General features: G+C 32.0%; 1 protein-coding gene across 1 annotated transcript in view; it reads right to left on the bottom strand.

The window, feature by feature from the left end:
* The window catches only part of LOC124361787 (choline transporter-like protein 1), a 51,789-nt gene that overhangs the window by 16,868 nt on the left and 15,909 nt on the right, over positions 1–19,012 (bottom strand). The window contains exons 2-10 of the mRNA XM_046815763.1: positions 15,626–15,745; positions 12,542–12,690; positions 12,016–12,108; positions 8,216–8,306; positions 6,848–6,911; positions 5,931–6,039; positions 4,747–4,849; positions 3,580–3,699; positions 1,308–1,436 (exon numbers count right to left, since the gene is read on the bottom strand). Coding sequence (XP_046671719.1) covers positions 1,308–1,436; positions 3,580–3,699; positions 4,747–4,849; positions 5,931–6,039; positions 6,848–6,911; positions 8,216–8,306; positions 12,016–12,108; positions 12,542–12,690; positions 15,626–15,745 — 978 coding nt within the window. The remainder of the gene's footprint in view (positions 1–1,307; positions 1,437–3,579; positions 3,700–4,746; positions 4,850–5,930; positions 6,040–6,847; positions 6,912–8,215; positions 8,307–12,015; positions 12,109–12,541; positions 12,691–15,625; positions 15,746–19,012) is intronic.

Raw genomic sequence — 19,012 nt, 5'->3', positions numbered from 1 at the left:
TTTCTGCAAACAATTTAATTTGTGTCTCATTTTGCTTACGCATACATTTTTTTGAGGATGTGACTGTCTCATTTGGTCTACATGATCTATCAAGTTTTAGATTTAATAGAAGAGGATTATGATCGGAAATGCAGTCATTCAAAACTTTTAATTCATAACAATCCCTTGAAAAATTTACGAGGATGTTATCGAGACACGAATCATTTCTTGTAGGAGCCTTATTTATAGCTACCAAGTTAAGAGAGCGTAAGATGTTTACAAAGGTGGTTGTAACTGTGTCAGTGGTTTTATGGAATGGTATGTTGAAGTCACCTCCAATGACTAACTTAGAGGTATGTTGCAAAACCTTTTTAATAGCTTGTTCAAAGTTATCAAAAAATAAGTCCATATTACCACAAGGTGATCTATACAGAGAAACTATTGCTACTTCTAAATTGGCCAATTTTATTCCTGAAATTTCTAAATTTTGCTCCAGATTAAATTTGCTTAGGTCTAGTTCACTATATTCAAGCGAATCTCTTATAAAAATACAGAAATGAACAATAAGAACGTTAAACTCTTTAAGTTATAGGTGTGAAAGTGTGGTGTCTCCAGACTCATCAAGATCTGAAAGATAACTAACTAATCTGATACTCAAAGGGTTATGTTTTAGAGACAGTAAACACGCAGATCTGGGTTGCCATGTATTGATATGGAATAATACTGCAAAAATCCGTTAAATAGTTAAACCACAGTGAATGTGAAAACTGCATTTTAAATAAAGAAGATTAAGTTGTTCCCTTTTATATTATTTTTATTTACAGCTAAATATACTAAAATAATAACAACAAACTGAAAAATACAACCCATTACATGTATAAACGGTAATGTTTAGTATAAAACGCCCATACTGAAAACTGACACTACTTTGCTGCACTGCAGTATATACGCTACGCGCTGACAACGAATCACCTTCCCTTGTCAAATTCTGCACTCACACTGATAGATTTTGTTTGAATAGTAAAGGAAGTCAACTGTGATTGCTAAGCACTCTGAGTGCTATTCAGTCTGATGGAACTCGATCAATGAAAAAGTTAAATGGCAAAACTACTGCCTCCCCTGAGTGTTAACTGAAGAAATTCAAAATTTCACTTGAAATGTTCTATAAACACTTATAATCAATATCAACTGATAAAATTTTAAGCAGCTGAAATAACAATATCCTGTCACTCGAAATCTTCTTAATAAAGCTTAAAAATGGTAAATAAGGCAGTTTTGTGAACTTTCTGAATATAAATATTAGTTATCTGGTCACAACCAGCTATTACCTTCATTGCTGCATCTTTCTTGTAGTAGAGGTTGTCACTGTCAAGCACCTTCCTCAAGTATCCAGAGCTCTCTATCCAAAGTTCAAAAACCAGCCACATAGTGACAACTATCGCCAAAGTGCAAAACGTCTGAAACACATCAAATTCAAGATATCATAAATAAATGTCTTTATACATAAAAAAAGATAATAGTTTTTTCAATAATACATACAAGTGATCAAAAATTATTTCAAGATTCTGAGTTACTAAAATAGTTACCTTGTTATTTAAATATAGCTGTAGATAATAAACGTACTGAGTAAAAACATGTTATACCACTTTTTGCACTTCTATATCTATTTACATAATACAAAGTTGGGTTAGTTAAACCATTTACAATTCAAGAATTGTACCGATTATGATGATCTTTAATTTATTGGATTCGTTTCTGCTATGAATAGCAAAATAACTATTAAAATATCATAAAATTTGACGGAAAAACATCAGGAAGGTAGAAAAAGAAAAAGATTTTTGTATAATAGTATAGATTGAAAATGCCTGATAAATGTAATGAACTGTGTAAACACTGTTTTAGGACAGCACAACCATAGGTTTATTTAATTTAACCAATATTTCCAATTTGTTTACATTTATAGTTTTGAAATCATAGAGTAAGCTTGATAGTAACAACACTTTCTTATTTCAAACTTTTCTGCAAGCACTGTTGAGCACAGAGTAAGAAAATATCCAGATAAGAAAGTTAAAAGTGTTAGTAAACATATACTTTCAGCTATACATGGTAGCACTATTAAGTATGCATTGCTTTATCAGTACTGTAGTGCAGATATAAAGACAAAGTTACTATCTAACATTTACTTCAAATTTAAAAACTGTTGTGAAACCCATCTTAATTGTCTTTTGACAGAAGTAGTCTTCTCAGACCTGTGTATTTATACATACTTCCTTGATGAGGGAAACAACTCGACATTGGCGTCGGAAATATAATTCAGACAAACCAGAAGCGCTTACACATGTGCAAAGCCTACAAAATTGTGTGCGTGCTGCGGGTAGCTGCTAGTACTATATACTTCATGATAAGGCAGATTTGATGACTGCATGAATGCACCCAGTTTATAAATTAAGATCGGATTAACATTTTTCATGGTCCTTATCTTAACACAATTATGAATGTTTAATCTATTATTTGGTAAAAAGCCATTGTGGGACAGTAGCTCAGAACCTGAAAGCAAATGGGAGATATCTACTCTCCCTCATTGCCTGATGGCTTTCAGAGCCCATTTTGCATAACTATCTTCCAGATAATAGGATTTCAGACATTTGTCATCATTATACAGGGTATTCATTGAATAAAATAGTACAAAATGTACCCTATACGTTTTGAGGATTGAAATCTATACTGTATGTCAGGTGAAAAGACAATTATTACATATACTTGTACTTAAGAGCTAAAACGGTTGGCAGTAGAATGCCACTAAAAAAGAAAGAAAAGAAATTAAACATATCGAAAAAATGCTTGGAGTCCAAACAGGAGAAAATGAGTCCAAGTGTTATCGCTGCATAGAATGCAAGTCATAAGCACAAGTCACAGACGTGAGAAGTTAAGAGCACAAAAATACGTCACACCACCAAAAGTGGGACACTAACAAGAAAATCAATATCGGCATTTCCTGTGGCATTGCAACATGTCATCTGAAGGCCTCTAACCTTAATGTCATGGTGTGTGTACAAAATTTTTTGGTTGAGGTTTGATAGTTAAAATCTTTTAAGATTTCGTGGTTGGTTCTTTTGGCAAATATCCAAAATCCTATTATTCATTCAAAGCTTCCATTGTCAATAACAAACTATAAATGAAGAAGTGTCCTCCAGGTGTCACATCTTCCCTTCAATGTTACCTGAGCAAAGTGTCATGAACAAGGATTCTCAATCTATTGATTGTTTGCCACCAATAGTTTGGATTATTTGTAGTTGACACACAAATTCTAGTTACAATTATGTAGTGATTTCTTGATTATAGTTTGGCAGAAAGGAGAAGTGACAGATTGGATGCAGCGAAGTTTCCTTAATGTCCTGTATTGTATCAGCCACAGAGCAATACTCATGATCTCAGGATAAGAGGGTTTTATATATGAAGGAATTGTGATACTTTATATATATATATTCCTCTTTGTTTATCCAAAAACGCACACATAAAACCCTTGTTTGCACTGTTACTTATATTTATTTAGTCAATTGATATATCTTAGGTTTATTTTCATAAACAAGTAGTACCAACCAACACTGGTGTAGATAGGAGCAATGGCATTGCACTGACGGCTTTTCCAGCTTCTTGGAAGAGTTGGACGACCAATTGTATCCTTTTCCTCATCACCCAGACCAATAACAGCACGATGATCTACAAAACATTTGTTCTTTTATTGTGAAAATGCCCACTGTTTTTGAAATCTGAGTGAGTAAAAATATATTAAGTTTATGGATTACAGCCTAGAAGACAGTGAGAGAACTTTGAATCAACCCAGCTGTCTTATAACAGTGAGTAATTGTATATTAACTGCTAAAAATCATCCAAAGATTAAAATAAAGTTGGCTGAATTAATTTAATAGATAGTTTAAAATGGCATTTCATTAATTTCTAATTGTAAAGGAAAAAGATAGGAGACACATTAGTGTTCTGTAAACCATCATTCAACTTTCATCATTATTGGTTGAAAATTAAAAATTTGGTGCCATAACCATTTTTTTAAAGAAGTAGAGAGATGAAATCCACAAGTTTACAACATAATATACAAAACATTAAATCTGTCACTACAAACTATGCTGGTACCAAAAATTGGGCTAGGCACACATAAAATTTGGTATATATGCATTCTTTATTTGGAAGAAGAAGCTCTTTAGGCCAAATTTTTTAAATTGAATTTTTAATAAAAAAAATTTTAAATACAACATAACATTACTTTTGAAATAGTTAATAGGCATACATTCTTTCATTTAAATACATGAACTTTCAACCTGCGGATTCATTTTAACCTTAAATATAGAGGTTCTAGAATTTTTTCAATGTTCATTGAGCTCTTCACTTCAACCACCTGCCAGAACAGCTTAGGAAGGAACCAGCAAAGCACATCAAAAGTCTGGTAATGACACAGTCGCAAGACCAAACATTTTATACAGAAAAATAATTCTGTGACAACAAATTCTACTATAAATCAAAGGAATCTTGTAACATTATTACTCTGTAGTATATTTCATATTGTAAAACACAAGTCTCAACTGTGTCAATAAAGATTATTGCCTATTGGCTTTACAACATATTTCTCACAAAGAAGTTAATACCACAAAAGGTGTTTAAAAGTCAGTAGTTATTAGTTATAGATATTTGGAATTTATAAATAAACATTAAAGAGTAATACAAAGAAAGCAAAATAAGACTGTATAATATTACCGTGATTATAGTTGAAATGATTGCATAGGTAAAGTAACTGCTCTCTTTTCTTTGTTCAAGCTCTCCTCCGTATATCAGATCGTGTTTCTGCCTCCACATGATCCTGTAAAAAATGTATTTTAAAATGTATTGATACGTAAAACATTTATGAAAAAATTTAAATAATATTAATTTTGAATAATAATTATAATTTGTACCACATTAATTTACGAATCAATTTATTCTGAAGAAAATTATTTTTGCAACTCTAATTGGTGATAAACAAGATATTATTAATCAAAAGTAAGCAAGGTGATATAATCGCTAAAGAAGGTATGAGTAAAATTCAAATTTACATGTTCTTGGCCATCAAAACAGCTAATTTAAATATTAAACACGTGTCTGCAATAGATGGAAATTAGAAACAAAAATTATAATTTAAGTATTATATGTGATGTTTGTGTTTTCTATTGACTCCAAAAAGGGTAATAACAAATAAATTACAAGACTGTAATTGCAGGACTGCCTAGCAGTTATCTGTCAAATGTGTACAATTAATTGTTAATCTCTACATTAAATAAATTATGTAACTTATATGATAAAAATATTATGAGCTAAAAACTTACAGAACATTCATAATAGACGGAAAAATAAAATGCATGTTATTGCATATAAACAGTAACTGCTGGGCAGTCAAATGTGCATCGTGTACCACATAGTCAACACAATTCGTGTACCACATAGTCAACACAATTCGTGTACCACATAGTCAACCCAATTCGTGTACCAAATAGTCAACACAATTCGTGTAGTATCAGATGATTTTTTTATTGGAAAATAATTGTAAATTAAAAATATTTCATAAAGATGTGTGAACCAAAGCGGTTAACCACTGAGACTGATGTAAAAAAACTTAACAACAAATGTGACAAGTTTTAGGTCTGCACAATCTTTGCCAATACATTACAATTTATTTTTATAATTACAATTTTGTTTTAAGTTCAAGCACTTTCTATATCCAGAAACTATTGTTATATTACAAATGGTATGCCATACATATAAAAATGGCTTGTATTGTTTTGTAATATATGGGATTTTACATGGTATTGTACTAACATTTGATATTTGCTATATGTATTTAGCAAGAATAAAATTTAATTATTGTTTGAAAAATAATTGGTAGTGTGTTACAAAAAGGTGGTTACCAAAGATAAATAGTTGCACATATGCTTGTAACGATGGCAGCAATGAGGACCAACCACACAACGACACCAGCAACGTAACGGAACAGGAAGAGCAGGACTAGTGACATGACTGAAACATATTTAACAATATCTTAAATTTTGCTACATATATGTTTCTGATTTTTGTTGGAAAAACAAACGTATTTACGAACTAATATTTAAATTTTAATTGATTTAAAATCAAAATAGAATTTGCCATTTGTTATTCTTAAAATCAGGTAAGGTCATGTATAACTCTCAGAAAATTATATAAGTAAATTTTTTATAGTGAATAAAATACAAGATTGTGTTCATAATTTGCATAACATTAACCAACAAAAATCATTGACCACAGCTGAAAATAACTTTATAATATCATGCAAAATTTGATAGTGTGGTTAAATAACTGATCAATATATATTTGTAAATGTACAAAAATCCCAATAAATATTTAATAAATTTAATAATTTTACTAAATTTAATTTTAAATATTTAATAAACGTTCAAGCTTCAGTAATTCTATAATATCTGCTCGATAACATGTATTTGATACTGTCACTTTTCTCAAAACATCCTCATTATTTTGAATATTCACTAAAAAACTCACTATGTAAACAAAAACGTAGCCAGGAAAAAATTTGGGAGGGGGTCCAGACAACTGACATTTTCCTGTAGTGAACAGAGCGGAAGGCCACAGTTTGTTCCTTAAAAAGTTCTTGACCCGTTTCTTTGTTGAGAACAATCTTTCAGCAGTACATGTCAATAATACTGAATTATTTAAATAATAATTGTGGTTAAAAATCTGGAGGGGGTCTAGACCCATTGTACCACCTCACTGGTTACATCCTTGTATGTAAACCTACTTGATCTGCATAGTATTACAAAGAAAACATACTCACCAAAAGCTATGAGGCAAAGAATTAAAATTTCCCTCCAACACAAGTGTAGATCTTGTGAAACTTCCTGGAACAATTAGAAGCTTTAATGTTATAACAGTTTTGATTTGATTTTAGTTATAAAAACAATTGTTGAGAATGTGTATCCATTTCAGAGTCAGAATATAAGTGCTTCTGAAATGGATTTAAAATAAAAAAGTATGTGTAAGATTATTTACATTTTTTTAAATATAATAGCATGAAACAGTCTGTAATGTGTTAACTTTAACTTCTTAATTTTTCTTTTACATTAAACTGTAAAATTCTCTTTTTTTCATGAATGTCTGTCTGTCTGTGGATATGTAAAGAATGAAATTAATGATAAAAAGACAAAAGTTAGGATTCAAATGGATGTAAAAATCTCTCTTTTGCATGATTATTTCTATGTCTATATGTCTGTGGATATGTCAGGAATGAAATTAGTGACATAAAGACTTAAAGGTTAGTACTCAAACGACGTAGTAATCTCTTTCTGCATGATTGTCTCTATGTCAATCTGTCTGCGGATATGTCAAGAATGAAATTAATGACATAAAGACTTAAAAGTTAGGACTCAATATTGATGTAGTAATCTCTTTCTGCATGGTTGTCTCTATGTCAATCTGCCTGCGGATATGTCATGAATGAAATTAATGACATAAAGACTTAAAAGTTAGGACTCAATATTGACGTAGTAATCTCTTTCTGCATGGTTGTCTCTATGTCAATCTGCCTGCAGATATGTCATGAATGAAATTAATGACATAAAGACCTAAAAGTTAGAACTCAATATTGACGTAGTAATCTCTTTCTGCATGATTGTCTCTATGTCAATCTGTCTGGGGATATGTCAAGAATGAAATTAATGATGTAAAGACTTGAAAGTTTGGATTTAAATGGATATAAAAATCTCTCTTTTGCATGATTTTCTCTATATCTATCTGCCTGCGGTCATGAACGAAATTAATGACATAAAGAATTGAAAGTTTGCATGCAATCTCAGCTAAATCGGTTCAAGTAAAAAGGAAATGTTCAAGCCATACGCATACTTACAAAACTTACAAAAGATCATCAGCACCTAACTAAATGACTAAATAAATACTATTTTATAATAAAAAATAGTGTACGATGAGTTTGAAATCTGATGCTATGTTCAAAAAACAAAATTAATAGCAGGTGTCTTTAAATGGAAACTGTTCATGTGCCTACCGAATTAAGTGATAATGCTATTATTAATCTAGAATAATATTATCTACTACTACCTTTCAATACCTACAAGTATGAATGGCTGTGTGCCTAAAGGAATATTTTTTAATAAATTCAGTAATTTGAGCATTTATTCTAGAATTTTACCTGGAAAAATTCTCCAACTCCACTTTTAGAGAAGAAGTTCTTCACAGATGAGTCATTCTTGTTTGGAACGCATCGATTCAATACCCGAACACTGAAAAATCATAATAAAAAATTATTAACATACTATGGCCTGTTTGAATTAATAATAAATATAACTTTATTTATTTACATAAAGTTTGGGTAAACAATTACTCTTTCCCACCTAACCACTAGAACAATAATTTTGCTGTAGTCATGAATAACAACTATAGATAATGATAATAATTTATAGAAAAGACTCTCTTATTTATTTATATTTCTCTCATTCTTTATGTAGCACCAATCCAATTATGTAGTAACTCCACAATCCATTATAAGATTGTTTCAGTTCCACCATAAACCTTGTATGATTGTAATTGTACATGATATTGTCATGGAATTGAAAGAAGATACACAGACAAAATAAACTATTTATTGAAAGCACTTGTTCTTTATTGTGCTGTATAGAAATTAAAGAGATCACACAAGAGGTTAAAAAATCAGATAAGCAGGATGATATGATTTTTGGGTTATATTTAATTGAGATCTGCTAAATTAAATATAACTTCTTAGGTGATAAAAGTATCATTTATTGTTTTTTTGTCATTGTATCTGTTATATAAATTGTTTGTATTGTATTGTTATGTAGATTGTATTTATCTATTTGTGCCTAGTTTGAGTTTTAAAAAGACAAATTGTTATTTAAGACTGCACTGATTATACCACTATTTAATTCTGATGACAGCAGGTTGTGCTATTAAATATGAAGGAACCTCATAACAGGCTTGCCTTTGAGGCCCTATTGTTTTCCCTTTGTGTGGGTAAATTTTTTGTATAAAATGGAATTATTGTAAGCTTTGTATTGTTTATACCTACATTTGAGGAAAATAAATTATTCTTGATTCTTGATATAAAGATAACACAAAGTATTGTAGTTTGGCTGGTCCATTTAGTTAAAAATCATTGATTCTAGTAAAAAAACTATTTCAAAATGTGATTTCAAATGCATACTTTGTAATTTGTAGGAGGAAAAATGGAATAAACTGTTTATGTTTCATTCAAATAAAGTACCACGTACAAATAGGTAGTTGGGCAGCTATACAAAAATACCAAGTAATCAAAATTTGGATTAAATCTTCTAGATAAACCAAAAGGTGAACCGTATTACAAAGTTGGAGAATTAATGGTCAAAGTAGCAGTGGGACTAGAACATTGATTTTACAGGATTTACTTTCAATGCATATTTGATTCACGTTTGATTGATTCATCATTATGTCTTCTTAGAAATGCACTGCGCCTTAAGACCACACTGAATTGTGTCCTTATTCTGTTTGATTCTGTCCTGTCACAGGCCACTGGAGAAGGGCAAACATGGCTTCCTACAACGCTAGAAAATCGTACTTCTACAACATTAAAATCTAAAATCTATTAAGACTTAGGAATTATAAAGCAACTTAAAATGAAGGAAATAGGATTTTTCCAAACTTTTGCCACCATTCAGTGATACAAAAAATCAGTAACACTGGTTACGTTTTGAGGTATGCAATCTGCTTTCTTCTTCAGGTAATGAATCAACTGAAGAAGAGATCAGATTGCAGATCTCGAAATGTAGTGTTACTGATTTTTTGTTTCACTGAATGGTGGCAAATGTCCGGAAAAATCCTTTTTCCTTCACAATTCTTTTATCATCAAACAAAGAATTTACAATGTGTAAAAAATGAATCCCTCGTTATTTTAAAAAATATTTACAGATTTCAATTTTTATAAAAAAATATTTTTTTTAGTTAAAGTTCTGTTACTTGTGAACACTTTGCAAATTTATAACTGACACGCTCCATGTTTTAATTAAAGCTAAGGATTGAATATGTGTTATTGCAGAAAATATGAATTATCTACAGATTTTGCATCACTGCAAATTTTAGTGGTACTGACAATCCAATTACTATAATTGATTGACCTAGTGCAGCACAGGTAAATCACACTGGTTAATCCTAGGTTTTTTTCTCACTTAGAACAAGAAGTTGAAAGAAAATCTCTCATTCCTCTAAGTCCTAAAAGGATCTTTGCACTTGCGGAGTGACAGGAATTTTAGGACAGGTAAAGTTGTATGTAAAGGCTGCCATCTGTCGAGGTCCCTTTAAAGTAATATGGGGCTCAATATTCAGTCATGACAACTTAGAGGAAGGCTAACTCTGTTCCAGCCTCTGCTAGTCAAAGCGGATACGGAAGGATTATCTTCCCTCATGTGTAGGGTAGCAACAGCCTTTAACACTTAGGGAACTCCATCCACTCCAGACAACATCCTCTGCAGTAAAATAAACCTATCGATCAACTTTTTACCCAATATATTGACATTAGCGGTTAGTGATAAGCCCTCTCGGATATCTATGACGTTTCTCAGGAATAAGCGACACATTGATTTCTGCTGTACCCAGTGTATGTTTAACTAGAAGGTATTAACCAGTCAGAAGTGAGCCATGCTGGTGATCTGCTCTGTGTTACAAACATAAGCGAGATGCAGGGAGGGGGAGGAAAATTTGAAATATTTCTAAAATCTGCTCTCGTATGAAGAGGTTTACAGGACATGCCATCGGTCCGAGGCCTCCTTGCAACCGAAAGAGAGCTGTCACCCATCCTTTATCAACTTATCAATACTACCAGTTGTGGCTCTGTATATTCTGGAGGCGGTAATATTTGTTCATGAGAGTGGACTATCCAGAGGTTCCAGCATCCATCACTACAACACTCGAGGTGCAGTAAACTTCCGACTCCCTGTGCACCAACTAGCTCTGTTCAAGGAGAAGCCCTCATATATAGGAATAAAGCTATGGAATCACTTAATAGAAGAACTCAACAAGCGTAAAGCAAATCGCTTGAAGAGTGAAGTAAAAAAGTGGTCGCTACAAAATCCATTGTACACAATTGAAGATTATTTTGGAAGAGATTTTGTATGATATTATGAAAACTGAAGAACAATACAAAACTGATAAATAAATAAACTCAACTTAACTAACTCAACCTAATATTTAACTCGACTTTCTAAATATAAATTTTTATTACTAGTTTAATGACACTGTAACAAATTTCAATGCAAGGACGTAGCCAGGGGGTCCAAGGGGTCCAGACCCCCCCAAGCATTTTCAGTGACTTATTTAGTAAATTATTATTATTTAAATAATTCAGTATTACTGTCATGTACTACTGAAAGATCGTTCTCAACAAAGAAACGGATCAAGAACTTTTTAAGGAACGAAATGGGGCCTTACTCTATGTACACTACGTAAAAATATCAGTTGTCTGGAACCCTCCTTCCCCAAATTTCTTCCTGGCTACATTCTAGACTTCATGAATTCGTAAATAAATAATATTTTCTATTGTGAAAGAAGATGCTCTCTTAGAGTAATGTAAAGCGATTTTGAGAGAGGGAGTGATGCCTGGACTGGTATTACCAAAAGGTTAGAGTCCCTTACTTATTCAGAGCTTGACGACGCATTAGCATTTGCTCTATCATTTAAAATGGCTTGAGAGGCAGGTAATAAAGATAAAATTGACAAATTTGTGTCCTATTACACCAAAAAACAGCATTGCATTCAATGGGCTCGCTGGCTTGCTTCCATATTGTTTTTAATTGGCTTCTGCCAATCCGTCTGGCAGAATTTCGTAATTATTGTAAATTAAATGCATGCATACTGTACAGATCTTCAAATCTAACTACTGTTAGACAACAATTAGAATTAGAATTAATAATTCTTAATTAATGAGATGCAACAAAGATAACTCACAATCCAGGTTCAGTGTTGCAGTTAACCACACACTTTCTGACTGTGTGTTTGGGATCAACAATTGCCTTCACAGAACCACTGATCTGCACAAACCTGCAAACATAACAAACAGGTTTATACAATTATTATAATTTAAAGTTACTTGTAAAACATAAAACCCAGATTGTATTTAAGTAATTTAACTGTACATGTTTTAAACTTGTAACAAGTAAAATTCAAGTATTGCTCTAGTAAATAATAAATTTTAATTGTGTATGTATTACCACCAAAACAACGAGTATTTAAAAAGGAGAATGATTATGACCTGTTAGGTAGTAAGACAACGGTAACGATAATCATGTAAATAATTAAATTAAACCTAGCCTACAGTATGAAATGAATCTTCACAGAAAATATCATGTACACTAGCTCGGGAATAAAACTTTAAATAACCGTTAAAACCTTTTATTGCTGATATAACATCTGAACTCTAGACTACCTAAAATAATGTAATATGAAAATATATGTATTAATACGATTCACTTACTTTTTATCAGTCATGTCCTTCCCAAAACACTGAAGAGCTGGATCGGACAATGGTTCATTCTTCCGTCCACAGATGTTTCCGCAGTTGTCGTAGCCGTTTACTATCCTGAATACGTCCCCGTTAACCACACAGTACCCCACAAGCACAAACTGTAACAAAAAAAAAAATTATGGTTGCCTGTAAAGTCGGTTTTACGGGCGAAGATTTTACGTGACAACGTCTTTTTCTCGGTAGAATATTTATTGATATGAATATTATTAAATTGCACAATAGGAACAAGGAATTGAATGAAAATAAGAATTGCACAAATTTTAACTATAGAAATATATTTTGTTTACTAAAACATTGTACATAATTTGAAATTAATTAAAATTTGTTATTGTAAATGGTAAAGTTGAATAAAACATTTACTAAAATTGGAATTTGAAATTCTTGCTAAACACAGTTAAATTCTAACTCCGCGCGTGGTGATTGGTCGGTTTAGTTCGTTTGTTTGGTCGCACTGTTATGACAGGTTAGAGGTTATAATTTGTTATTTTAAATGTTTGACTAGCAATACGCGCTGTTTCTTCTCAATCGACTGAATTACGATTGATTGCAGAGTGATTTAAACTAATAATTTACTTAACACTATCAACATTTGTCAATAGTATGACATAACCTATAAACTCAGTTTCTCAACTTTTGTGTCAATCTAACAATTAATCAATCAATCATAGTTTACGATAATGAAATATCAGTGTACAATTATTTACCTTTATTGTTGTAGTTGTTGTAAATGACGAATCTAAGCACTCCACATTTTCACGAATAAACATAGTTATCTGCTTTATCCCGTGCGGCGGACCCACAGTTATCTGCTTTATCCCGTGCGGATCCCGTGCGGCGGACCCATTGGACGGGCATCGTAACGTTACCGGGCGTTACACTTTTTCATGAGTGACTCCGAGCCGCAACCTAATTTAAGACGTTGTCACGTCAACAAATTTATACATAAATGTTCTTCATAATACTTGTATATCTGAAGGGTGGCTTTAATGCCAAGGACCAGAGAAACAAAAGAAACATCCTCCTATAATTGTATGAGAACTGTCTGTAACTATGAGTTGCTACAAACGGAGAGATAAAAGTATTAGTGCATACTACTTATGGACTGAAGGAATTGGCGATAATTTTCAGCTGTACTGAATTATTAATGTGACTTTATACGAGTTGAATCATGCAAGTCAAGTAATATCCTAAAGTTGAATCGTGCTTATACCTTAAATATAAGCAATCTTTTTATTCAGTAGAATCACCAGAATTATTGTTATAAACCTTGGTGCCCTGTTTGTAAACTTCGTACAGGTTGTTCATTTTGATATAAATTAGGTGTCAAGTTTGTATTTTCTTTAACAAAAAAGAAAACCGACGAAGTTATCAAAAAAACATTAAATTCTGTCATTGAGTGATTATAAGTGCTCATAAACAAAAATTCATTTACAATAAATAATTAAATTATGGTACAATATTACAATTTTTACTGGATTTCAATTCTATAAAGAGAAAATTCTATACTTGTCTAATTAAAAATCAGCCATTGCAATACATTTGCTTCCTGATTATTTTTTATAGCATTATGGGTGGTAACAGGAGGTAGCAGAATACTATAGACAGTACTTTATAACTAGGCAGGCCCATACTCAGACTGGTTTTTTCGAACAATTTTACTTGCGGGCCTCTCCGCTGCACATCTATTTGATATTCTAACTTAACATGGCATAAAACCACTTGACTTTTACAAAAACTAATAGCAAATAAAAGAATAACACTAAGGAAAAAGAATAATAACTGTCACCACCATATGTTTTTACTTTGCAACTCATGTCTTGAGTTATCAGTCAAAGTTATTGCGGTTAAAAACTATTATTAACACATTTTTTACAATTTTAAAGAACGGTACATAATGTTCTTTTCATCACATCTACCACCACCTCTAAAATTCTGGTTAAATACATTGTTTATCAATTATGTATCAATTAAACACCACATGAACGGTATGGCTTACAATGTTAGCTTTCACAAAATATTAATTTCATTTCATTTCAAACAAATAAACACCTCATACAAGATTTAATTTTCTGCATGACATCTGTGTACATTCTACCATGTCATAAATAGCAGTAAAAGAATGTGAGAGGGGTGGAGTTCACATTGTTAAACATTTGTTGGAGAATACAGTTAGTCATAGAAGGTTCCCACAGAAGACCCACAGACTTAAGCCCATGGGGGGGGGGGGGTCTTCTTGTGCAATGGCCTTTATTGTAATGTATATAAAATCTCAAGGACGAAGCCAAGAAAAAATTTTGGGGACTCCAGACTCTCGAACTCTCGCTGGCTAAGTCCTTGTAAAATGTATGATATAGATAAAGAATTTAAATTTGAACTTGAATCAGTAACAATGTAGTGTTTAATGTAGGTTATTTAATGTGTCTGTTATAGTGGTCAAAGTGTTGTTAACATGTTTGTTATAATAACAATTTAATTAAAAGTTTTGGATAGTTAAAATGTTTTTAATTTTAGACCAAATACTGTACATGGTTCATGAGGAAAACACTAACAAATAAAATTTAAAAATACATATAAACTTATTTAGGTATAAACTATAAACACCTGTAACGTAAATTTGGTCAAAATTAATCAATATTTATTCATATGTATGGATAATAAAAAAAAATAGGTCTTTAATCAGGAATCCCAAAAGGTTTCCACTGAAAAATAATGTACAATGCTTTTATCATCATAATACTCCTACTGCACTATATACTGTATGAGGGATAAAGGAAAACATTAGTGAGATGTGAACAACACATGAGAAATGTATCTATGAAACAGAGTTATCACTCCTTGATTGTTTGGTCCACTCCTGGCATGAAAAATGTCAACAATATGATTTGAATTAGCTTTTTCTTTGAAAAAAAATTCCATTTCCAACAAAGTAGACTACCTAGATTGTGTAGTAAACTAAGCAGACTTGTTAATTTGTTAACTAATAAGAGTGAAACTGCTTGTTTGTGATTACCTATGTAGAGATAATATACTTACGAGACCAATAATGAAGCCTATAAACAGTACAAGGAAGAAAGCGTCGGTACAGCCTCGTCGCTTGGTGGGTCCGTCAAACTCGTCTGTCTTTCCATTGTAGGAACTGCCTGTCGTGTCCATCTGGAAAGTATATACTGTGGTTAAACGTCTATAGATAAAACTTGATTGGGGACAGTTTAAAGTTGCTGATGTTAAAAAGGACATCAATCGGTGTTTTAACATGTTTTATTGTCTTCCTTACTCCTAAATGGATATTGTATGTTTCAGTTTAGCTTAACCGGTCGACGTCATGGCCATATTTTCACAATTGGCGTTGCTAACACAATTTATTTCTCACAAGAAAATTATTTACAATCTTGAAATATTTTAGTCTCACTTCGGGAGCCGTCATTAATTCGCATTTTTTCATTATTGTACTCTATTATTAATACGGATTCACCAAAATATTAATCTAAAAACTTTCAGTTTTTGGCGGGGAGTGGCGCAAAAAGTCTCAGAATTCCAATACACATAACCACAACCTATAACCGATCCTTCACCGTTACCGCCTGTAGATTATGGAACTGCTTACCAGATCATGTCAAACAAATTGAGAGCCGGGAACGGTTTGGGGCGGAGCTGAGACGAAGATACCTGGACCGGATGATCGTGGCGGGCGGCGGGGCTACTCTTTGAATCGTGACTGTGTGAATGGAAGAGTGTATGGAATATTGTGTTAGTAAGTTTTAGTTAATAAACCTTATTTTGTACTATTAAGATTAATTTTGTTTAAGAGGTTAAATGTAAGAAAGGACCATACGGTCCTAATTCGCCTCAATAAAGAAGTGTTTTTATTCTATTAATAAAGTTGAGCAATGTAATCATATTGTATACGAGTTAAAAATGTTTCGAGGTTTGTCTCCACTACCGGTAACGTCTCGGCAGAAACCTTGGTGGTGACAACGCTGCGAAGCGAGGAGACAAGGAATGTCGTTTTTGCGTTGTCCCACGTTGTCCTTCGCGTGAAACGTGAAGAGGGTCGCCTGACTGGCCCTAAGGCTCCCGGTCAGGTAGCACGGCTCTGTTAAGGTCCAAGACATGCGGTCTGGCGGGGGCATGAAGTAATCCTTAAAAAAGTTTCCCAGTAATAATGGAAGAATACAGCCCAAGTGTTAATATATTCGAATGCCTCAATACTATCGAAATGTATACAGTTTCTCTGGAAGAATCGTATTCAAACCTTAAGTATTTATTTGTTTGGACTAACAGTATTCAAATAAAATATTCAAGATCTGTATTCGTATTCATATACAAGTATCCTTTGGAGGGTCTAGAGGATTTAATATTTTTTATGGTTTTCTATATATATATATAAGTAGATAGTAATATGGGGTTCCTGGCGCACTTTCGGAGCCGACCGAAAAGCAATGTAAAATACTGTTCAATGTACCATAAAGGAAGCTGAGAAATAACACAGCAAATCTCAATGAAAAATTAACCGAATCTACAGTCGTTCGTCTCCGGTACATTACTATCTACTCTGTGGAATGAAAAATTAACCAAATCTGAGCTTCTACTTTCTTAAGCTGTGCTTTGTAAAATGTTGTCAAATCTGCTACGAATAAAGGATTTATCTTAATAAAATAAAAACATTTTTACTAAAAACATACTTTAATAAAAAACTTTTCTACTAAATAGTCACCAAACAACATGAACTCACCAAAGTCTCTACAATTTCTAGCATTAAAACAGTGCAACAAAGATGAATTCAGTGAATTGCCGGTTTATTCTCAACAACAGTTGATACCGTCTTTAAATGAAACAGAATTAAAAGAACTTGTAGAGTCTTTTGCAGAAAGAACGAAAACTGCACACGTGTACACACAAAAAACGAAAAAAATAAGGGATTATATATTTAATATAATTACGAAAGATATTGAAAAGAAAGTAAAAAATAAACAAACAGAGAGTTTTCATCGTTTTTTATGACATTTTTCCCATATTATACGTCCTTTCAAGATAATCAAGACTTAATTGATGAATTTCTTAGGAATTTTTGTCCACATTTTGTGTGAAACAAAAGGTATTACTGTAGATAATATTCCATGTGATTCCTATGAAGAAAGACACCAACTATGGTTATCAAAACAGTACTATGACGTGGGGAGGGACTGCAAGTTTTAGAGTTAAGACTTTATTCTACAAAGTTAATTGTTATAATTTCTTTATCTTTTATAGTCTTCTTTCCAGTAACAACCAAGTGTAATTTTTCATTTTTGTTTAATTCTTTAATCTTTTTTTCATCCAAAACAGTCAAAAATCTGTTCGGTAAGTGTACTTTACAATCTTCCAACTCGGCAATTATTGTAAACCCGAATTTATCTTTCATTTTCTCCAAATTCAAGATTTTGTACTTCTTCCTTTCTTCCAATTCATTTAACTTCTTATACTCTTTAAACTTACATTCTCCAATATCATTTAACTCTTTCAAGAACTCCATTTAAATAGAAAAAATTTAAAGACGGAAAAAATGAAATTTGCTAACAATCACTCGAGAAGTCGGGGAGAATGTGAGTAAAACCGCATTCTTTTCAAGAGGTTCTTCGTTTAATTTCTCCAAATGTACTATAAAATCATCGAGGATTTCTGGTTCAAAATCATAAACAAATTCAACATCCAGATAATGAAAAAATACAGGTAATATCTTTTCATAATAAACGTGTGTATCGATACCTACAAACCTAATGTATTCTTTGAAAAGGAAAATAATTTTGTCAATGGTTCCAAGAGATAAGTAAAAATTTTTATTCTGTTTTCTAAATTCTGTAACAAATTTTGTTTGCTTCTTGTCTCCATATTGCAATTTTGTAAGCAGGTTATTCAAATGTGTTAATTTATTTCGAAATTTCTTAGGTTTAGGTCTTTCTAACAAAATTAAATTACAACCTCTACAAACTAAATATCTTTTATCGATAATTTCTCCTCTATTAGAACACTTGTAACAGTTGGCATTATACTCTTCCATTTAAACAAAAAGATTTTTTTATAAATGGAGATTATGGAACTAAGTCTGCCGAGATATAAATTTTTCAGCGCAAATGTTTGTGTTTACATTTCTACAACAGAGATAAATAGAAATAATTTCATTCTATTGTACAACTATTTAGGATATTATGTGTACGATTACAAAGATTATTCCGGAAGAAATCGAGATTTTTCATCAGCGAAAGAGTATATTTTTGAAGTTTTAGAAGGAATGAAAGAGAATAATATGAACATCATCAATTATTGTAAAAGACAAAATGAATGATTGTGTCTTTGGTGTAGTGTTGTTAGTGTGCGTGTTTGCGCTATGGGGAATCACATCACATTCAACTTCTACGGTGTCTATTGTTTAGAGACTTGGCC

The sequence above is a fragment of the Homalodisca vitripennis genome, chromosome 5, assembly GCF_021130785.1.
Source record: "Homalodisca vitripennis isolate AUS2020 chromosome 5, UT_GWSS_2.1, whole genome shotgun sequence".
Classification (NCBI taxonomy): domain Eukaryota; kingdom Metazoa; phylum Arthropoda; class Insecta; order Hemiptera; family Cicadellidae; genus Homalodisca; species Homalodisca vitripennis.
This window is presented reverse-complemented; position numbering and strand designations above follow the sequence as displayed.